At 46.0% G+C, this 23284-nt stretch overlaps 1 protein-coding gene across 12 annotated transcripts in view; it reads left to right on the top strand.

Moving 5' to 3' along the window:
• RBM33 (RNA binding motif protein 33) overlaps positions 1-23284 on the top strand; it is a 125361-nt gene that overhangs the window by 79952 nt on the left and 22125 nt on the right. For 9 of the 12 annotated variants that reach the window (XM_081799771.1, XM_081799782.1, XM_081799774.1 and 6 more), the window contains 5 exons: positions 709-841; positions 1223-1566; positions 2841-3128; positions 4611-4895; positions 8095-8727. In XM_081799771.1, coding sequence (XP_081655897.1) covers positions 709-841; positions 1223-1566; positions 2841-3128; positions 4611-4895; positions 8095-8727 — 1683 coding nt within the window. The remainder of the gene's footprint in view (positions 1-708; positions 842-1222; positions 1567-2840; positions 3129-4610; positions 4896-8094; positions 8728-23284) is intronic. The other 3 variants (XM_081799776.1, XM_081799775.1, XM_081799779.1) reach the window with 1 other exon arrangement.

Raw genomic sequence — 23284 nt, 5'->3', positions numbered from 1 at the left:
TCTCAAATAAATAAATAAAATCTTTAAAAAAAAAAAAAAGAATGCAAATGTGCTTTTAAAGATCTCTATGAATACTTAAAAGGCCAACTAAAAAATGAAGTAATTTAGTTTATCTCTAGAGTTCTAGTGGAAGAATGTTAATCTGTACGAGTTCAAAGTGTCTTATCCAGTGGAATCCAACTTTGAAACATGTCTTTTGTAGCAATACATATGTGGTACGGTTTCTTAAATATTTCACATTGTCCTGTTACATCAGAGCTTGCTAATGTTTATTATGGTACACATTCAGGGTCTTTTTCTTCTTTACAAATAAAGCGGCTTCATAACTGTAGTTTATGGTTGTGTTCAAAAGGCAGCAAATTATAGCATGTTCAAGAAGATCAGTGCCAAGGACGATGGAGGTAGACATTTAGTCTTTTAGATTAATGGGCAAGAAGGGTCAGTAATCGCATAGGTTTCAGTAAGCTTAAAGATAATGTTCTTATTCTGCTCTAGTGATACTGGAACATGGAATTCATGTTTCAGTGCTGCATTTTGATGTTTGACTGTTTCATTAACGGTAGGATCACTTCATAACATCTAGTTATATATGGGGGGCTACAGGAGGCAGTTACTGGATGTTTTCAGGTTGGAACCACGTATGTATTCATTTCTGGAAATGGCCGACTATTTTCCTGCCTCTCATCTTGTTTTCCCTTTGTTCCGTAGGGCCCTCCAGAGTTCCCGCAGCACGCACCTGGGCCTGTACCCAGCAATTTCAGCCAGCCCCCACGACTTCCCCTCCAGGACCAGTGGAGGGCCCCGCCCCCACCACAGGAGCGAGACCCTTTCTTCTTAGGAGGTAAAGGACTGTGCAGGCTCACAGAACAAAGTCGTACTGGGTGATGTGCCTGAACACATTCATGTTTTAAACTGAATTGAGCTTCCAGTAGGAGATTTTTGTGAAGATTGTCAGATTTTTGTGCCAGAGCACTTCCTGTCATTTCAGATGCTAATAAAATTGGACATTGTTGGTATCTACAATGTGAGAATCTCATACAAAGGAGGCAGTCCTCTATAGAAAAGGAGTAATGAAGTAATCTAGAAATAAGTTGTAAAATGTAGCATTCACCTCCTACCCACCACTTGTAATTTTTGTTTTCAGTAAGATGGTACATAAAACTGCTGTTGTGTGACAGGCGTGTTGTGTACAAGCCGAGGGTAATGTTGACCCACCGTTCAGTTTCAGGTGAACCAAGGTTCCCGAGTCATCTTTTTCTGGAACAGCGAAGCCCCCCTCCGCCGCCACCGCCCCCCACGCTTCTTAGCAGCACTCACCCGGTGCCCACCCCTAGTCCCTTACCGTTCACTCAGCCTGGACCAGCGTTTAATCAGCAGGGACAGCAGCCCGTGTTCCCCAGAGAGAGGCCCGTCAGGCCGACTCTCCAGCCACCAGGTCCAGTGGGGATCCTTCACTTTAGCCAGCCAGGCTCAGCGGCCACGCGGCCTTTCATCCCTCCTCGGCAGCCCTTCCTGCCTGGCCCGGGACAGCCGTTTCTGCCCACCCACGCACAGCCTAACCTGCAGGTATGGATCTTGGCAGGCTGCATGGAAGAGGGGTGCACCTGGAGCTTTGGATCTTTGTGTTTCATAAAATGGAAGTTTCCTGTTGCTGTCTGAGTCTTCTAGAATGTGGAGATGATGTGAAGAATAAAGGTTTAGTCTTCAACGTGCTACTTATTAAAGGCAGCTTTCTTAACAATATTGTTTTTTCCCCTAATAGTAGGAGAAATGGAAAAAAGTGATTGTCATTTTGGGGGAAATGAAAAAATTCAGTATTCAGATTTTTTAAAGGTGGTACTGCTAATAAAGTTAGGACATGTTTGGATAATACTTTGGCTCATCATTGCAAGATTCCTGAAAGGTTCACCAATGGAAATAAGGTTCTTTGTCAAATTATGTGCCTGCAAAATGTAGTAGAAAGATTCTTTGCATGGAGGGGAAAACGGAGTTGCTGTTCCCCCGTTGTTTGAAAGATTTGAGTGCCCTCTGCTGTAGGTTGTGTTTCATGGGGGGCTGGGAGTTTCTGTGAGATCCTTCTTGCCCCGTATGATTCTGCTCAGATTTAAGCTTACTGTTAAGATACAGAATGATGATACTTGAATCAACTATTTAGAAACACATAGACTATCGAAATTAAAAAAAAAAAAATTATTATTTCACGTGTTAAAGTAGGATAAAATGTTTCTTCCTTTTTCTTTTTATTAAAAAATATGATGAAAAAATATGAATACATCTCTGTTGCAGGAATATTTGAGTATTTAAAAAGGAAATTGAGAAATCCCATCGTCTAGGAACAGTCACCACCAGCATTTGGGTGCTTGTGGTTTCCCGGGTTGTCCTAGTGCATCCTGTCACCGTGCTCTTGTTAACACAGTAGCAGGATCTCCTGTTCGTGAATTAGCTCTCACTGCATCATTTAAAAAATGCTGCACAAGTTTACATTTCATGGCGGCCACTACTCTTTGGACATGTTTACTGGTTTCAGTACTTTGGTATTAGAAACAGTGCTGCGGGCACCATCCTTAACATTGTGTTTGTTTGCATCCTTAGTTGTTTCCTTAGAACAAATACCTGGAATTTTGGGGTGAAGAGGACTTAGGGCAAATGCAAAATGCACGAGCATAGCTTTTGGCTTTTTACTGCATTTAAGATCATATTACCTCTATCCACAAATTCTGAAATGAAACTTCAGCACCACTTCAGGTTTCTGGTTGGGGGTTTTAAGGGGATGGCCGAATTGGAACGTCACTAGTATATACGTTTACAAGCCGTTGTTTCTCTTTCTTTTGGCATGGAAGGGGCCTCTGCACCCCCCACTGCCCCCTCCGCACCAGCCGCAGCCCCAGCCCCAGCAGCAGCCCCCGCTCCAGCCGCAGCACCAGCCTCCGCTGCAGCCGCCCCCGCAGCACCAGCCGCCCCCGCAGCCACCTCACCAGCCGCAGCACCAGCACCACCACCACCTCTCCGTCCCGCCTCCGCCGCTCATGCCCATGTCGCAGCCCCAGTTTAGGCCTCACGTCCAGACGGCCCAGCCTCCGCCCAGCAGCGGCCGGATGCAGTGCCCCCAGCGCCAGGGGCTGCGGCATGTGAGTGTCTTCCCGGGGGCAGACCCTGGGAGCTGGCATATTTTCCAGTTCTGATTTAATTACTGAACACGTGTAGCACGTTTCTCCAAAGTGAGTGTATGTTTCACAAACTGCTTAGGAAACGGGATTTTTTTGACTACAGAAATTAATGATGTCCCGTTTGTGCCTGGAAGACTGCATTGTTATTCTGTACTTCCTCGTCTTACTTTGTGTATGGAGATATTTTCATAGTGATAGACGGTATTATTCGTAGACACATAATTTTGGCAAATACTCGTGGGCGGTGGGCACTCTGCCTTTGCCGGTAGCCTACTTTTGATGGTGAGATTGTCTCTATCTCCTTGGGCTCTGAATAAATAAGTAAATGAATTCAGGAAGAATTGTCTGACCAGCCTCTGTTGCTAGGCACCATTCCAGTTCCTGGGAACGCACCAGTGAACAAGAGAGAGCAGTTTCCTGCCTCCATGAAGCCTGTATTTAATGGTGGGAGATTAACAGTGCATTTAGTTGTGAGGGTAGAGGCTCAGGTACCATCAGCTAGGGTGTGATTCGTCTCGCGTTGAAGGAAACTAGGAAACGTGCTTGATTGCTCCGTAAACACAAGACAGTAGTCATTGCTGTTGCCTTGTTCTCCATTAAATAACTCCGTAAAGAGGCGAATGGTTAAGAGTGTTGGGCCAAGGGGAGGTAGTTGGGTTTTCCTTTTAGTATTGTCCCTTTGACCTGCAGCTTCAAGCATGTCACTTAGCTACTTTTAATTTCAATTTTTCTCATACCAGCCTCTTTCTTTCTTAAAGTAGTATTGAGACTAACATGATAGCAGAAATGAGGAAGGACTTTCGGAGAGGTGCATTGTAACTGAGGCTTCGTTTTATTACAGCAGTGGCAGATACACCCCTGCCTTGTGCCCGTAAACACTGACCTGGTGCTCTCAGAGCTCAGTCCTCTCCCAGCCGTCCCTCCTACCTGTACGCTCCTCTAGCTGTTGGCTCTCTGTTAAGAATCCAGGGGATGAGCATGACTAAGAATTTCCTCTCGGGTAAAACTTTTGAGCGTGTTTCTTCTGCAGGGTGTAGTTTTCTTAGGATACTGACTTACTGCTTGATTCTTTTCTTCTTCCACCTTAAATTTAGGGGCCCAGTAAAAGTGGTGCCAGCAGTCCTTTGTTAAAAATGTCAGTCCCCATCCTCAGGCACCAGCTGCAGTCCCCTGGTGTAAAATTTCTGTTCAGGAGGAGCCTATCTGTAGACCAGTAGGGTAACCTGGACCAGCCCTGACCCTCAGCAGTAGTGTGTGCTGCCCCGTAGAGCGGGAACGTTACGCATGGAAGAAAGGGTTCACCGTGGAAAAGTGATCCGCACCCCAGAAGGAGAAGTTGCTTACTAAAATGGTTTTTACAATATTTTTATCTAATAATGTTCCTTTTTATGTTCTTTCTCCATCTATCCAGTTGTAATTCACATTTCTTCCTTCTTGTGGTAGAATACAACTCAGAATGTAAGCAAACGGCCAATGCAGCAGATGCAGCCAACCGCTCCGAGAAACAGTAACCTGCGCGAGTTGCCCATAGCACCGTCGCACGTGATGGAAATGAGTAGCAGCCGCTGCTCTTCCACACCTGCAGCTCCTGGGAAGCCGATCGCCAGCACGTCCCCGCCCGCGAGGCCGGGGGCTGGGCCCAGGAGCGCACAGGGCAAGACTGAAGCCAGAGTCAAGCCAGTCAGCCCTGTGGTTCAGCCCAAAGAGGAGGCAAAAACAGAACCAGAGGTAAGACCGTTTTCATTAAAAAATACTTGAAGCCTTATAATCAGCTTGTACCTATTAGTGTACTCTCGTCCAGCGAGTTTTTCATAAAACCTTCACTTTTGTCCAACCACATCCTTCTTTGAACCTTACAGCCTTGTCCATGTGGGACACACTCTCATCCTCACATCCTTATGATGTTAGGCAGTGTTTCTGTATTTGTGTAGTTGTAGTTGATGCTGTAGAGCATGTTACCTCCTGGGGTGGGGGGAGTAGCAAATTATTGAATCTGTTTGCCTGATGCTTCCGTGCGATGGGCATTCAGTCCCAGGCTGCTCCCTAGAAATACAGATGCAGCACTTGAGCAGAATCTGTGAGACGTAGGTCCTAACCAAGCATGGGAGTCTGCTGTCCGTAGGTTAGTAACACACCCAGGGAAGGGTCCACTGTTGCTAGCAGTGGCCTTTGTGTCTGGGACGTGGGAAAAGATCAGTATGTGGAAGTTACACCAATATTTTTAAAAACCATGTAGAACGTATATAGTAATAAGTTAGGATCATTTATTAACATAATATAGATATCAGCGTGAAGAATTTCCTTAGGTAATATAGGTGTGAAAGAGTAAGTCACGTTTTCTTAATCAGTTACCTTTCCATTGAAATTTGGGGGTGGGGTCAGCTTTTCCTAATAAAAATTTTTTTTAAGATTTATCATTTATGTTTTAGAGAGCGAGCATGTGGAGGGGAGGGGCAGAGGGAGAGGGAGAGAGAACCCCAAGCAGACTCCTTGCTGAGTGCAGAGCCTCACTCGGGGCTTGATCTTACGACCCTGATAGCACAACCTGAGCCAAAATCAAGAGTCGGATGTTGAGGGGCGCCTGGGTGGCTCAGATGGTTAAGCGTCTGCCTTGGGCTCAGGTCATGATCCCAGGGTCCTGGGATCGAGTCCCACATCGGGCTCCCGGCTCAGTGGGGAGCCCGCTTCTCCCTCTCCCTCTCCCTCTGCCTCTCCCTCTGCTCGTGCTCTCTCTCTCTCTCTGTGTCTCAAATGAATAAATAAAATCTTAAAAAAAAAAAAAGTCGGGTATGTAACCGACTGCACCACTCAAGTGCCCGGGTTTTCCTAGTAAATTCTTGCAGCGGTGGTAATGTAATGCTACCACATGAGGAAGTAAACACAAAGTCAAAATACAGTGTTAGTATTTACTAAGATCATATTAGAAGAAGGGGGGTGAGGTTTTTTATTTTAAGATCAATATATGAAAAAATTAGGTAGATTTATAAAGTGGGTCAGGGTAGTTCATAAAAAGAAAGTTTTGCTAAAAATTTTATCTTGCTTATAGTCCTAATAGCTAGCTCCTTGTATATGTAACCTGATTTGGCTCAGAAAAATTAAGTCTCGTGACACTTTAGTTTTCTAGTAACAGTGGCTGAATAAAATGAGCGAAATGAGCTTTAGGCAAACCACTGGCCACTTCGGGCTTTTCTCGTGACAGCAGTTGATTGGAGCGGGCTTCTGGGGAAGTTTTCTGTAGAACCCAGCAGGTGCTTTGTATGTGAAGCGAGACTTGCAGGGAGCTGTAGCGTAAGTTGGATGTCTTTTTTTAAGATTTTATTTATTTATTTCACGGGGATAGCAAGAGCAGGAACACAAGCAGGGGGAGAGGGAGAGGGAGAAGCAGGCTTCCCACTGAGCAGGGAGCCCGATGCGGGACTCGATCCCAGGACCCCCCGGATCATGACCTGAGCCAAAGGCAGACACTTAATGACTGAGCCACCCAGGCGCCCCTAAGTTTTATGTCTTAATGTATTCGCTTGTCATTCTGTGGACACATGCAGTGGGACCAAGAGTGAGAGCGTTTTACTTTTTAAGAGGTCTTGTATTTGTTTGGCTTGGGTAAACGTGGTTTATTTTCTTACGTTCACCCAATTGGTAATGATATAATAAAGGACAGATCTATGTACAGGTATTTCCTCCTATGTACCTGAACGTACATTAATTCTTCCTTGATTGTTTGGGGAAAATCCTTGGAGAATGTGAATTATTCCCGTGTTGAAACAGCGGTGCTCTGGACCTGCCACTTCCCCCAGCAGTCTGCCTCTCCCTGAAAGCCACGGCCCCGCTTTGAGCTGTTGTCCACATCCTCCTGTTTGTCTTCTCTTAACATGGTGTCTTGCTCTGGATGCCTCCCTGAGCCCTTATCTGCCTTCAGATTTGCTGTTTCAGCTCTGTCTTAGACTTTGAAAGTGGATAACCAAGGTGGTTGGAATGGCTTCTGAAATGCCCGGCAAGTCCTCATGACGCCCGACTCTGTCCTGTAGGTCATTGCGTGGGTTCTAGGAGCACCCACAGACTCCTCAGCTGCTTTTTGGTCTTAATTCCTAATTCTTAAGGTTTATTTGTTATTAGCTGAATTGTAGCGAGATTAAATCCTATTATGTTCTTTTGTAAAGGATCTCTGGATTAGGGTTATTTGCGATTTTTTAAAAGAAAATTGTAATTCTTAACAAATGCTTAACTTTTAATAAACTTTCCTCATGGGATGCTTTTTATGAAAGTTACTGAACTTTCTCAAAGATTTTTTGGGTAGACTTTCAGAGTGGTTTGGGGCTGGCATATTAAAAGCATTCCTTATGTACCATTAATATTCCAATACTGCAATTGGCAGCATTTTGATTCTGTGGAGAGTGCATGAGTTCAAGGTCAGAGAGATTGACTTGTGCTGTTCATTATAACCAATTATTCTGTGACAAATGAGTTTGAGATCAGGCTGAAAATTCTGTACGAAAAATCAATAGTTCTAATCAGGCCCTTTCAGGTCATTTACACCCACCTTTTGTTGGTTCGTCAGAGAAGAGCCAGATAAAACCTCTGTGACAGCACGGTCTCCCTACCGTTGCCTTTCCATTCGAAACATATTTTGATATCTTAAATGAACAGTTTAATTGGTTTCAAACTTGTAAATGAGTGGAAATTTACATTACTTCAATAGTTTTTAATATTCTGATAAGATTTTCCAAATTAGCTTGAGCTGTGTGTAATTTTTTCCCCTCCCCAGAGGGAGGAGTTATACTTAAAGTCTACAAGCAGATTTTGAATGGCTTCTTTCCGATCCTGAATGGATCGTTTTTGGAAGGTGCATTTTCTCAGTCTCTTGCGCTAGACCGGGTCGGCCCCCCTCGCCTCGTCCTCCGCGCTGAAGCAGGCCTGTGTTCTCTTGCAGTTTCCTGACGAAGACGAGGAAACGAGGCTGTATCGCTTGAAGATCGAAGAACAGAAGCGCCTCCGAGAAGAGATCCTCAAGCAGAAGGAGCTGCGCCGGCAGCAGCAGGCGGGCGCACGGAAGAAGGAGCTGCTCGAGCGGCTGGCCCAGCAGCAGCTCCACCTGCCCCCGGCCTCGGCAGAGCCGGAGCAGCCGGCGGCCTCCCCGTCGCCCACCAATGGAAACCCACTGTTACCCTTCCCAGGTGCACAGGTCAGACAAAACGTGAAAAACAGACTTCTCGTGAAAAACCAAGATGTCACTCTTTCCAATGTTCCGCCCAAAACATCAAATTTTGTGCCATCTGGTGCTAACATGCAGTATCAAGGACAACTGATGAAACCATTGAAACCTTTGAGACAGGCCAGAACCGTACCTCAGAGTCCAGCTCAGCACAAAGTCCTGCAGGTAAAACCTGCGGACGGGGAGGGGCCGCCACCCCCCTCACAGACCGCTCGAGTGGCGTCCCTCCAGGGCCGGCCCCCGGACGCCAAGCCCGGCGCGAAAAGGACTGTCATGCACCGGGCAAACAGCGGTGGCGGAGATGGGCCGCACGTCAGCTCCAAGGTCAGGGTGATTAAGTTGTCAGGCGGGGTAAGTTGACGAGGTAACTGGTGCCTCTTGGAATCTGTGCTTCACTCAGAATGTCCTAATTCCCAGAGAAGGGTTTTGAAGAAAGGGAAGTCAGAACCGCCTCTGTCACAGTCATGTGGTCCAGCCCGTCCGCACTTGCGGTCGGTGACGAGAATTGTCATTTCGATTCTCCTTCCGACGGAGACCCGTGTTGTCTGTCTGGAGTCTTCACGGAAGACCAGCGTGACAGTCCCCAAACTAGGTGTTTCTCAGTTTTAGCTTATTTTTGTAGGGAATTTGTGATAGAACCATCAAGTTTGTTCTAAAAATAAAATTTCCTTTACCACAAAACAAGTAATCTTTTATGTGTAGCTTTAGATTCAGTGAGCACCTGTGGGTGGGGGGCGAGCGCGTATATTGAGTGGCTCCTTTTAAGCAGCATTGTTTGGGAGGCTGTTTCCGGTCTTCCCTTTCCACGCTCATCTCCCCCGTACTTGCAGAAAACAAAAGGACCAACAGAATTCTGAAGGGAAATAATGCATGATCTTAACCACATGCTTTCAGAAGCGGGGCGCGCCTCGTTGCTTTCTTTCCTTTTGGACAGCGCTGCCCCTTCTAAAGCATTTTTAGTGAGGCCCAGGCGTTGCGGTTTGGAGGAGTTCTGTACTCGGCTCGGCAACGCCGTTGCCGCAGGCGGATGCCCCCGTGGGAGATGCTCTGTCAGCACGCATACCTCCTCGCCGTGCCGCGTGCTCTTGACCCGCTCACGGCCCTGCCCGTGCGTCAGGGTGGGCGGCGCTCCCCCGCACGTGCTGTGTGTCCTGTGCTTCGAGGAAGCCGGGAGGAACTGCCCACGCAGGCTGTTGGAGCGGGCCGGCGAGACCCAAGCGGACGGACAGCCATCGCTCTCCGTGCGGCTGGGCGGGATGTGGCCGGGCGCGGCTGAGCTGGCTGGGGAACAGCTCGTCGCTGGTTGTTTGAGGAGTTGAGTTTTATTTCATTTCTAGGTCTGTAGACTTAAAAGTCTGACTTTTTCATGGGCGGTAAGAAAAATTTTGAGAGAATAATATGAATTGGAAATTCCATCTTCAGCAGAGGCTGTGCTATTTTTTCAAATCTGTTTTTTCTCATCTCCGTTCATTGTGATTCAGAGTGTGGATAAGCAGATGGCCTCTATCACATTAGCTTGTTTTATCATTGTATGAATTTGTTTTCTTCAGGCGAGAACCCAAGCATTAAGCAGCTTCATGGTATCTGTGATCTTCTGTTTTGACCTTGTTTCAGGCTGACTTTGTCAAAGTCTTGTTTAGGCAGACTTTGTCAATGTCTCATTTTTTTACTTGAGTTAAAAACTTACGAGGAGGGGCCGTGGGGCCATGGAGCCATGGAGCCACGGTTGGGAGCAGACCTTTTCCTGTGGCATTCATGGTTGGTGGTGCGTGTGGTGTGGCTGGTGTAAAGTAAGGGCTTCTCACGGGCTGGGAGGTGCAGTTCACTGCTCTGCTCTTAGAGAGCAGCTTTCAAACTAATGAACACCTCTCCTTTAAAATAACTTAGCTACTAAAATTTTTGTTGTTTTTTTCTCCATTGGGAAAAAAATGTATTTTTTATAAGACTATTCCAGAATCATGCTGTATAATTTTATAATACACAGAGAAACAACAGAGGAATGCTGTGTGAAAACAGCTGCTTACCAAAATTGGGAACAACTTTTTAGCTCTCTTTTTAATTCTTTTTTTTTTAAAGATTTTATTTATTTATTTGACAGAGAGAGACACAGTGAGAGAGGGAACACAAGCAGAGGGAGTGGGAGAAGGAGAAGCAGGCTTCCCGCTGAGCAGGGAGCCCGATGGCGGGGCTCGATCCCAGGACTGTGGGATCATGACCTGAGCCAAAAGCAGACGCTTAATGAATGAGCCACCCAGGCACACCTCTCTTTTTAATTCTTAAGTTTTAAGTTATCTAACCAACATGTTCTGTATCTTGGGATTTTTTCCAACAAGTCCTGCAGTAGCATGTTGGCAACTTTCAGCTTATCACAGGATCACCCTTGTGTGTCTCTTTCTGAACCAGAAAAAATCGTATTTTCCTGGAGGCCTTGGGTTTTTTTGTGTGGGTAGGAACTCTTCTTAAGAGAACATGTTCATAATTGTGCAGGTAATGCAAAGAGGAAACTGTTTTGTTGGGTGCTGGGTGAGCTCACATTTTTCCTGACTGTTGTTTCTGGCCCTGCTGGCCCTCGCTCTTTCCTCTGTGGGCTGTGGCGTTAATGCCAGGGGCTCAGCCAGCACCCCGGGAAGGCTCTGACAGGCTTAGCACATCACACCCGCGCAGAATCGTATTTATGCATTTCAGGCTTATAATTACTTATGGAATAAAAGCATCTCGTTGTCTGTTCATGTTCTTCTTGTATTTTGTTGTGAGCCTTGGACTTCTATACATCCTGTTAGTACAAAGGCACAGCATGTTGTATTTATGAGTTTTCCTAGTGAGATTTACTCTGGAGAGAGTCAGTTTTGTTTCCTCTACTTTTTTCTAGCCTAAACCGGCATCAAATATATGCCATTAAATTATTCTTTCCAGGGGCGCCAGGGTGGCTCAGTCGGTTAAGCATCTGCCTTTGGCTCAGGTCATGGTCTCAGGGCCCTGGGATCGAGCCCCCCGCATTGGGGTCCCTCCTCAACGGAGAGCCTGCTTCTCCCTTTCCCTCTGCCTGCCTGTCTGCCTGCTTGTGATCTCTCTCTCTTGCTCTCTGTCAAATAAATAAATAAAATCTTTAAAAAATAAATTATTCTTTCCATTCATTGGCCTCCTCTAGTTTTACTGTTTGGTCTCTAGAGAGGACATGGGACCAAGGCAGTGCATAGCGTCATGCTAGAAAGTGGCCCGGTGGAGAATCAAAGTTCAGATCGCTGTCCCTTGGATGGTTAGGAAAGCAGAAATGTCTTGGGACTCTTATTCCGACATACAAATTGGAAACACCTTGGGGCGCCTGGGTGGCTCATTCGTTAAACGTCTGCCTTCGGCACAGGTCATGATCCCAGGGTTCTGGAATCAGCCCCGCATCGGGCTCCCTGCTCCGCGGGAAGCCTGCTTCTCCCTCTCCCACTCCCCCTGCTTGTGTTCCTGCTCTCGCTCTCTCTCTCTGTCAAATAAATAAGTAAAATCTTTAAAAAAAAAAAAATTGGAAATACCTTAAAACTTAATTTGGATTCTCTAGGTGTATTTTTACCTTGTGAATCAATACAGAGTTCTCTTTTGTTAGTTCCGTATTTCATTATTTATAATCAAATAATTTATCTTTGGGTTTTATTAAATTGGGTTTTTTCATATGTGAAAGAACCGAGTCTTAAGACAGTAGTTGTTTTTTAAATCTTCCTTTTTATTATTTTATTTTTAAAGCGGTTTTAATTCACCTTAATCGTCATAAGAGAATTTCTCGTCCTTTTATCGTTTCTCTTTGTTACGGCTAATGCATCACGGGCATAGGAAGCGTTTTCAAAAAGAATTTAATAAAAATTCTTCATTGGTATTGGTTCTCACAGTCATGGCAACCAGCGGCATGGTAAAGCTCGAAGAGTGGTTCTTCACTTTCATGGGGGGCTCTCTGTTGGCATCTTCTTGGTCCTTGGTCGCTGTGAAGTTCCCTTTCGCAAAAGGTAGCGGTCGAAGCCCTCCCTTGCCAGGACAGAGCGCTTCTGTCTGTCCATCCGTCCGTGGTGGGGTGACGTGGTGGAAACAGTGTGGCTCTGCATGAGGAGGACCCGCGTTTGCATGGGGGTGTGTCAGTTCGTTTCTCTGAGCCCCAGTCTCCAGGCTGTGGACCGGGTTATAAAGTGGTTGTGGGAATGAGTAAATGAGCCTTCTAGCATGTGGAAGGCACTCCATGAATGTCTGCTTTCTTTTTGGGCTGCTCCTAAGGCCCCCTCCAGGAATGCAGTCTGATTTCATGCCTTATAATAGTAGTGCTGACCACACATCAGTGCTTAGCATGTACTCAGAGCACCTTTATGAGGGAGATACTTGGATTCCCATGGTACAGGTGACTAGATTTAGTCTCAGAGAGGTTGTGTTGGGAGCCCAGGGCCACCCAGCTACGGGTTGGCAGAGCTAAGGTTCTTAGTATTTGTACTTACAACGGTGGTTTTTGCTGCTGCCTTGTTCCAAAGTGTTCCTTAATTCTCGATCAGGGATGATACTCTGTTTCCAGTGAGTATGTAGCAGAATTGATTCAGAAAAGTTTTAGCGGGGGCTTCTCGAATGAGGGTGATGGTTAGGTTTCACTTGCCAACCCCAAGTGGTAGTGACTGACTGGAGAGTGTTGAGAAGGATTCCGAAGTAGGAGGAAAGTGTCATGATAGGTGCATAGCAGCAGTCGTGTGGATCCAGGACTGGAGAGTGGCCGGGTTTCCATCCTTCCTGTTCTAGCACTTTGACGTGTGTGTAAGCACAAGGCCCCTGGCCCGGTGGAGTGAGGGACGGGGTATCCTGGCTCTGTGCAGCTGTAACTTGCCATGTGCTCTAAATGAACCTTTGAACATTTCTGTATTAGTCAAAGTAGGTCACATTTTATATATAAAACACTGGGGTGAAAACTAGGGGAATTGGCTATTTAAAGAGACCTGTGTTGTGAGGCTCACCAATGTATCTGTGGATTTTAGTTTTCCCACTCCTGTTTTGTGGTCTGGCTTTGCTAGGTGAGATTACAAAAGGAGTAAGTGTGTGTAGAGTGGTGGTTTATGAAGAGTGTTGGATATTGTTGAATATTTCCAGAATTTCATATGCCTCCCTGAGGGTTACTTATATGTAAGTAATCTACCTAAAGAGCTGTATTTGATGGAATGGTTCTTTTTTATTACTTCAAATATGGAAAAATTCATTTGCTCATTTCTCAGAAAGCTACTTAATTTAAGTATTTAATTTTCAGAAACCAAAAGAGCAATCTTTTTAAGTCATAATTTTGTTCATAACCAATACATAATCCCGGAAAACTATTCAGGGAATATCAGAGCAAATACAAAAATGTAAAGTGTTTAACTCAGTGTAAACTTACTGTCGTCATCCAGCCATCCTTTTTGATCACACACCAGAAAAAGAGAATTAGAACAAGCTATGTGCCACATGGTGCTTCCTTGTTAAGGACTTTCATCAGGGTTGCAGCTCTGTGTCCAGGTAGGACACGTTGGGTCCTAGTTTCAGGTGACCTTGGTTCGTGGCCCCAGTGGGTCCCGGTCTCCTCAGGAAAATGCGGCGTGCTCCCCCAGGCTGGCTGGGAGCGTTCAAGGCAGTGGCGGATGCGAGGAGCCACCAGGTACCCGAGCGCGTGGGAGCCGCTCATGGAGGCCGACCCACCACCCTTTCCTCGCAGCCCCAGGGAGGGGCAGCGGCTGAGTCAGAGCGGCAGTTTCTAGTGCTCTGTAAGGAAATGAAAGCAAACTCTGAATTCAGCAGCTTTATTCTAATTGAGGTAATTAAAATTTTAAGAATTTGGCAGCAAATTAAGTAAACAGTCCTTTGTTCTGCTGGCCACACAGAAAAATGGGAGAAGCCCAAATGCCTCAGCAGGAAAGCCAGCTGTCCAATTGTGATACTCTTTTTATTTTTAAAAATAAAAGTCTCAGAGAGGTTGCGTTGGGAGCCCAGGGCCACCCAGCTACTGGTTGGTAGAGTAGACGCATTTTATTTTTAAAAGGCTGTCAAATGCTGCTCGCAAAAGGTCCCAATTTATTTGCGTATGTGAGCTTGCTTTTGGGGGTTGGACTGTATTTGTCGGTTCCTTCCCTCCCTCCCCCGCTCAGAAGTTATTCTCAGATTTTCTTTAGGAAGGTGGTAGAAGAGGTAACACGTACGTGCCTGATTTTTCTGTGTTTGGGGGAGGACATTTTATTTTGATGTAATTACAATTTAAGAGAAGTTGCAAAAATGGTATAAGGAACTCCTGCGCCGCCCCCTTTATCAGATTCACCAGTTTATGTTTTGCCCCGTTGCATTGCCGCTTTTTCTCTCTGCCCTCCCCACACTCACACACCTCTCTCGCCGCTGGGGAGCACGTTGGAGCCACGCCACGTGTCTCCTCAGCAGTGGGCTGTCCTCTTGCACAACCACAGGCCCACATCGTCAGAACTCAGGAGGCGCAGCATCGACACAGCGCGCCTCTCCCAGACCGGCACCAGAGTCCCGGCCCGGCGCAGGGGCGTGTGTTGTGTTGTTGTCCCCAGGACTCTGGGACACCTTGGCCTTTGTGTGTTTTGCCCTTGGGAGGCTCATGAGCTTGTCAAATGTCCTTTAATTTGGGTTTGTCTTACTTTCCCTTGTGCTGTTTCAGGTTATGTGCTTTCGGCAGGAACCCCACAGAAGGACATCGTGTCCTCGGTGGGTCCTGTCGGGAGGCCCCGGACACATTTGTCCAGTGTTGGCAACTCGGATCACTTGAGCCAGGTAGTGTTTGCCAAATCTCTCTCCCTAGGGTTACGGTCCCACTCTTTGTAATTGATAACTAATTTATGGAAAGATACTTCGAGACTATGGAAATGTCTCATTTCTTGTCAGATTTTCACTATTTTTAGTAAGCCCTGATGTTTTTATAATGTTAGCACTCTGTGCTTACTGTGACAGCTTCCTCTTTTCTCTCGCTTACTTACTGGTTCATTTATTTACAGCAATATGGGCTTACGGATTCTTACTTTATCCAATAAACTGTTACACCATTGTTGGTTTTGAGGTTTGAATTGTCCCAGATGGGCCAGTGACAGCCCCTTCAGGCTGGCTCTGTGTTCATTGATGTGTCTCCATCACTTTTTGAACACATCCTGAAATCTGGTGCAAGGAGATGATAAGGCTCATGCTGGACGTTCTCTGCTCAGCTCCTTGGTCAGTCCCGCCTCTGTGTAGTGGAGAGACGGCGCCGGGAATGTTTGCTGAGCACCATTGCTCCGGGCCCTGTCCGTGCATGCCCAGCCTTCCACGGTGAGTTCCAAAGACAGATGAATGAATCAGAAAGAGATTCTATTGTATGTTACATTTCTTGAAACAGGTCATTGACATGAATAAAATAGACTTTTTGCTGTGTTGAGTTTATCTTTTGGATTGTTCTTGTGTGGCAGTTCCGAGACAATGTAACGTCACTATTTAAATGTTAAAAATGAGGGTCTTGATGGACGAGGAGGCTGGCCAAGGCATGTTCTTTTGGCAGTGCCTGAGGTGCACAGTACAAAGAGGGAGGGTGTCTGAGGGCTCCCCCCCTCCATGGCAGGGGCCCGGTGGACTTGGCATGTGCAGGGGTCCGAAGTTGTAGTTCTGCATTTTGTTCTGTTGTGCATGTCCGCACGGCTTTCGGCAGCTGTAGGGGGCGCTGTCACTTCCTCAGTCACCTTTGGGGTGGGGGTCCCACCTTGGTGCCGGCGTTCATGAGCAGGGCAGCTGCTGATAGAGCGTGTCCAGCAGATGTGACTTGGGGCTGAGGAGCCCTGCGTGCAGTAACAGCTATTTCAGCTGCATCAGGAGAGTAGGAGCTGCTCAGCAGCCCAGGTGCTGTGTGGGCAGAGGTCCTGACTGCAGGTGAAGCAGCCCCTGACGGGCGTGGTGAAGGCAGGATAGGGAGACCTGGTGAAGTGACTCTGGGTGAAGAGGAGCAGCTACCTGGGTGCAGCAGGGAGGGCAGGGTGAAAAGGAAAGAGCCTTCTAGGCAGATGGGGGAGAGCACTGATGAGGTCCTGTGGCAGGGAAGTCATGGCCAGTTTTCTAGCTGTAGGAAGGCCAGCCTGACCAGAGTGCAGAACACAAGTCTGGAGACGGGCTTTATAGGCTGTTTTATGTTTTAGGTCTCGGATCTTGATCATTAGAAAGCAGTGAGGGCCACTGGAAAGTTTTAGCAGGCAGATAATGGACTAGTATTTGAACCTTGTTTTTTTTTAAAGTATATTTCTAAACTAGTGCTTACTTGCTGGTTTTTTCTGAGGCTGTACCTTTAATGTTAATACTCAGAGAGTCCTAGGCACAGCTCCTGAGCACTGGATTTAGAGACCGAAGTGTTCATCCTGGAGCCATCTGTCACCCTTTGGGGACTCCTGCTTTGAGGAGTTGCAGCTCCTACGCACAGAAGGTAGGACTGGGATTGGTCTCCTTCACTGCCTCCCGCTCTCCGGATGTGGCCTGTTTCCGCCTCTGGCCCACCGGCTACCTGCCCTGCGCTCGTTCGTGCCGCGGCCGCGGGCTTGCGGAGCTGTTTCCTGGTTACTGCTGCTGACTGAGGCTGGGCTTGCGCTTCTGTTCACTTGTTGTGTCCAGGATTAAGGACGGTTTCAAGAACGTTATAAATATTTAAAAAGACATTTGTTGAAATAATTGAGAAAGTATCTTCTCCCTTTAAAAATCTGGACATTGTGTATGGTTTCTTTAATGAAATACCGAAGAAGGAATTAGAACAGTGTTTTTTCCATGAATACTTCTGGTTGTAAAAGTAATAGCTGTTTGTTGCAGACATTTGGACGGCACCAGTTAGCAAAATGGGGAAAAAATAGCATTAATTCTTGTTATTAATTCTTCTGGTTGTCTTTTCACGCTAACATTTATGGTTCCCTTGCAAACCCTTTCTTTATTCAGTGTACTAAATGGGATTATGTTGTACATAACAGTTTGGCGCTTTTTGGGTTGTGCTGAGTGGCGGGTATGTGTGAGGACTTCTCGTGCGGAGACCCGGGCCAAGGCAGAGCGCGTCCCACGCTGTGGAGGTCACCCCGTGACCTGTGCTCAGCTGCCTCACGGCCCTCTTGACTCGCTTGATTTCTGGCAGAAGCTTAACGCTGTGTCAGGCAGTCTCTGGGAGCGGAGACCACGCTTGAGGATCAGGAAGAAGTGAGTCAGGTGGAAATGAGTTGGAAGTGAGGTACGAAAGGACAGAGCTGCTGTGGACTTGGCATAGGAGGGTTCTGGGAAGACCAGACGGTCAGGGAAACTGAGTGTAAGAGAAGCTGCTTTAACCCAGGTCGGGGAGCCAGGAGGGCTGGGGGCCGGAGGCGAGGGTGAGCCCAGACCTTTGCCTTGCAGGCTCCATCCCTCTCTGGTAGGGGGGAGTCTGATGATGGGGTGGAGGTGGGCCTCTTTGGTTGCGAGGTCCTTTCCCTGTGACAGGTGCTCATAAGCAGTAGAAGGGCCTGAAGGCAACTCGCGGAAAAGAGGAAGAGACTTGGGGCATAAATCCTGATTAGTCACGTCTTGGAGAATATGTATATTCCAAAAACTTCCTTTTGGAGCAGAAGCTATTGTATATAAATAGTTGTTTTTAAGAGCTTTGAAATGCTTTAGTGGCAGAATTAATAACTTTTGGAGGAAGGACTTTTTAAAGCATTCTTAAACATGTGGCTTCTAAATTTGGGCAAGATCAGCAGTCGTTCATTAGAATCAATCTCTCTACGTTCATTTTTGGGGTTTTTTAGGGGTATGATGTTGGGGAGTAAATAAATGCTTAAATCAGAAATAATTCATGTATACTAGGAATCAGGATGTGGTAATTCATTCTCCCCAGCAGAGGAGGAAATCTGTCTCCAGTGTCTTGGGTAACTTCCCTCTCCTGACTTCCAACAACTGCCAAGAATAGGAGCCATGTTACCTCCTCAGGGAAGTAGCTCCTTCCAAGCTGCTCATCGAGGGCAAGCTGGAAGCTTCTCTCCCCGGCTGGGAGCCCCACCCAAGTGGGAGGCTCAGCTGGAAGAGCCCGAGTTCACAGGAGCCCTGCTGCCTGGAGAGCCTGAGCGTGCAGCAGCCCCGCTGTCTCACCCTCAGCTGCCCTTTCCTTTCGAGAGGGGTCCATTCGTGAGAGAGGGGTTGGAGAGTCCTGGGCAGGAGGCCCCCCCCCCGCCCCAGGCTCAGGGCTTTGTTTTGTTCCCCCACAGGCCAGTCAGTTGTATTTTTTAAAAGATTTCCCCAAACCTGACTCATCTCAGAAAGGCAGGCTGGTGAGAGAAGGCGGGCGGGCACTCGAGGGCCCCTGTGCCTTGTCAGCACCATACTGTAGAGTCCAGCGTATGTGCCAGTCAGGTCCTTTCGTCCCAGGAAGCCCGGGCACTTACAGGGTCTGTGTGCCCTGGTCTCTTTAACCTGAGAGATGTTGCTTCGCTTCAACCCGTGTGGGCCCATTACTGAAATTCTGTGGGAAGCACTGTAGACTTAAGTTGTGTACATGTTTTGCATGCTTGCTACATGTAAGGATAATTGATTGCAGAGAATCAACAAATATAAAATAATCTCACCTCCTATTCTTTTGTAACAGTTTCATTAGAGAATTGACCTAGGAACCTGGAAAAAAAATGTTAGCCTGTTTATTTTATTTCACTTTTTCTCCTTTAAAGAGTAGTCTTCAAAGACAAAATAGAGCCTTAAATGTATTTATATTTAGAAACTTCACGTAGCATGCATACCGTTTATTGTCCAGATTCTGAGTGAGCTTTCTAAAGATTACAGGGCTAGGCCCAGCATTGTTGGCAGTTAATAGAAACCTGTTTCGTGAGGTCTGTGGGCTGTAAGATCAGCAGCATTGCCATGACAGTGAAGTGGGCCTTATCGGAAGGAGAATTCATAAGAGGCTGCCCTGGGACCCTAACCACTGTCCTTGTGTGTGTCCTGACAATGTTATCTGTCCTCTCAGTACGGAGTATCAAATGTCTGTCGTGAGTACAGAAATTAATTTAATGTCACCTGAAGACATGCAATTAATCTTTTAGAGGTTTTCATAATACCTTTACAGAAAGAGTTGCCAGTTTGGCGGATTTGGATTTTGGGGTTTAGAAGAAGATAAGGGAAATTAATTTTTCATCAGGGTTAATACAAGCTAGCAGGGCCACAAAAGCTGAGAAAAATGGTTGGGGAATTTGTCAAGTGTTGTCACTCTAGAATAATGCTGCTTAACGTCTGATAGGTGTAATCAAGAGTTGAGATTTCTATAGAGAGGGATTAATCAATTTGCTCACTAGTGAATGCAAGTCAGTGATACCACTTCTTCATGGGGTTTAAGAATGAAAATAAGATTTGATCTGTCAAATTGCAGGAAGCCCTGACAGTGTCAATGGGCATTTTTATCTATACATTTAAACCATTTGTTATAAATAAATTTGTCCTGCTAATGTTGGTGGCTACAAACCTCATTTTTTGGTAATGATTAAGCTGATATAAAGTGTTCCCTAGGCTTACTTGATTCAGGGTAGTACCTCTTATATTTAAAAAAGAAAAACGACTCCGAAAAGACATTTTTACAGTATTCATTAAAAGAGAATCATTTGTGAAGACAACCAACAAAATATTTCTGGTTTGGTCTAAGATAGGCTAAACTTTTTTCACCTCATCTGTGTTTAGAGGAAGTGGCAGATCCTTAAAATCGCATCTACACACACTGCTGTGCAAGGAGCGTGAAAGAGAGCGGGTTCACCTAGAGAGATGCACTTTCAAAGTGAACTGACCTTTTTTTGAAGAGGACGTCATTTGCCGTCCACAAACGACCAGTTATTTCCTATGTAAATGTTGGCAGGTTTCTGAAATTCCTAATTTGAGTTCAACAGTATTTTCAAATGTATATACCGAAGTACTAATCATTTCAGGACCTGTTTCAGTGCCGGAACTGTTCGTATAAGTTGCAGAAGATTGCAGATGCATGGGTGCATTCAGTTTGCTTCTCCTTGACCGCTGTCTGGGTCTGTGTGAGTGTGAGGGTCTTAGCAGTACGTTCCTCCCCAGAACCTAGTCAGGAATGCACTGATGGTTTTCCACATGGTAACTGGAATAATTCTGGAATGTAAGAATTAGCTTTTCGTCGTGCTGATTTGAAAGAGAATAGTTTTTCTGTCCGTTGAAAAAAGGAAATCTCTCCATTTTTCTTACAAAATGGAATAACTTCTATTTAAGCCTTGAGTGCTCAGCTGTGTGGTTTAGAAAAACAAACGCACAGCATCATAGTGACCCTTCCTGCAGTTGCAGGAGGGCTAGTCTTTTTTTGTTTCAACTTTTGCTGAAAACAGTTCTGTTCAGGTGTAGTCCTTCCCTTAGGAAGTAGCGTCGGACCACGGACACAGGAAGTTCCGGCAGGTACCCTGTGACCAAGGGCCTCCGGTTTCTCATTTGCAAAATGAGGATAATAGTATTTACCTTGAAGGGAGGATTGAAAGAAAATGATGTCTGTACAGTACACTGCTTTTCACATTGCAGACATTCCAGAAACATTAGCTCCTCCCACCCTCTCGACAGTGGGATGTGTTAATCATACCAAAACTCTTGTGATCAGGGTCCTGGGAGTGCCTTGGAAATTTATGTTATAGAGTTTATTATGTTATTTACAGCTGTAGAAGGTATAAAAAATTGCCTCGAATATGAGCAACTCCAGAGCTTACTTAGGGCTTCCTCCCACTTTCCAATACACAACTGATAGGAATTTTTTTCCCTGAAAGCTGGGCAGCCGTCATAATCCCTGCCTGAAACATCCCCCTTTCTGTGTGCGTCGTTAACTCAACAAGTGTTTGTCATCCACCTGCTCTGTTCTGTTCTCCTGAGGATGCTGTGGGGAGCAGTGCCTCCCAGGGGATCCCCTGCTGGCTAACGGGAACAGAACAGCAGTGGTGATTACTGTATGAAGAAGCACAAAGCGCTTCCTGGCCTGGGAGCCCCGGGGGAGGAGAGTGCTGTGGGGGCCTCTGAGGATGCAGACCAGGCAGGGGGGAGGAGGACAGAGACCCCATAGCCCAGAGATTGTGCCCTGGGGCCAGAGCGGTAGGAGATGAGGTGCAGATCCACAGAAATGGTGTCATCACTGTGTCTTTTCAGGTGATTTCTTAGAAAACCCTGAAAGAGGCCTTTACACCATGACTGGCACCCTTTCTTGGTGTCACAAGCTTTCATACTCCACTCTACATAAGGAAAGTTAAGTTTTTCTCTTCACAAATGAGGAAAGGAGAGGCTTTTGTGGTACCTGTTTTTCCTAAACTTTGGGGATCAAGCCTACTTTAAAAAGTAAACTTTTCTTGAAAGGAAATGAAAGTTCAGAACTTTGTTTTTCAGGATTTTTATCTGACATTAGCGTCTCCTCTTACAGTAAATTACCACCAGTCTCTTGCCCAATATAACAATGAAGAGAATTTTTATTATTTGGAGTGTTTCTTGGTTAAATGTTTATATTCTCAATTCAGTTCGCAGTTTAAAAACCATCAAATCTCCAGTGTTGTATATTTGTCATCCAAATAGGTATACACATTGTCTCCCTCAAAATAGTCAAGTTATAATATCTTTTTTTTTTTTTAAAGATTTTATTTATTTATTTGACACAGGGAGAGAGACAGCTAGAGAGGGAACACAAGCAGGGGGAGCAGGAGAGGGAGAAGCAGGCTCCTGGCCGAGCAGGGAGCCCGATGTGGGGCTCGATCCCAGGACCCTGGGATCATGACCTGAGCCAAAGGCAGACACTTAACGACTGAGCCACCAAGGCGCCCCATCGAGTTATAATATCTTAACTTTAGGTGCAAGCTCTTCTTTTTAAATCAAAGTTCACTATCTAGATCATGTTTTTAGCTTTGGCTTACTAAAGAAAAACATGATGACAATATTTGTTCTTTTTGTCTGTGATATATATGGACATCATCCCCTTTTAGGCTGTTCATACCGGCTAATTATCTGTTCTGCAACGTGGCATAATCGTTTCTGATGCACAAGACAGTGCTGTGGCCTTGGAAGCTGGCCTCTTTAGTATCATGGTGACATTGAGTAAATACCGGTGTACTAATTGGCGGTGGCTGTAACCTAGAGTTCCTGATACTATCATCTTTTTTCTAGCACATTGAGAACTACTCAGTTTTTAAAAGTCTGATGCACTATTTATTGATTCATTCAGTAGATAACCTCAATACCTTTGACATATACAAGAAATTTTGGTTTGGTGAGCAAAACAGGATGATAGGGTCTCAACCTCTGGTTTCTGTGGATGCTTGCAGGATAGTGTATGCTCTAGGGATCCTCGAACTTTTACCTCGTCGGGTAGGCTCCCAGGGAGTTTATTTAGACCCCTGAAGTCCCTACAATGGAAGGCTTTCCCGTAGAGCTAACCAGTACCTAGCCAGTTCATTCATTCACATGGGTGAACAGGGTGGAAGTTGGAGAGTCAGTCGGTAGACTCTTGTGTAGCTGAGCTGGGCCTGCCTGTACCTAACACCCAGCCTCTTGTGGGGCCTGGGGCTTAGTGTGAAGTGTCAGCTCACAGGAGAAAGAGGAGTGTTACTAAGGACTGCCTGACTCAACATATGCATAGGAGATCTGTGAATCCTGTACTAACAGAATTTCAGGATTTTAGATGAATTAATAAATGATGGATCACTGGCTCTTGAGAAAGGTGAGGATATGTGGTATATGTCCTTAAATGTTTGAACTTTATGGCCTAGAAAAATGCAAGGGGTGCCCGGGTGGCTCAGTCAGTTAAGTGTCTGATTTCCTGATTTCCACTCAGGTCATGTTCTCAGGGTCATGGGCTCAAGCCCTGTGTCGGGCTCTGCAATGGGTGTGGAGTCTGCTTGAGATTCTCTCTCTCTCCCTCTCTCTCCCTCTGTCCTTC

The sequence above is a fragment of the Leptonychotes weddellii genome, chromosome 12 (genome assembly GCF_054177405.1).
Source record: "Leptonychotes weddellii isolate Sample4059 chromosome 12, ASM5417740v2, whole genome shotgun sequence".
Taxonomy (NCBI): domain Eukaryota; kingdom Metazoa; phylum Chordata; class Mammalia; order Carnivora; family Phocidae; genus Leptonychotes; species Leptonychotes weddellii.
Note: the sequence above shows the minus strand (reverse complement) of the source record. Positions and strands in the feature narration are given on the sequence as shown.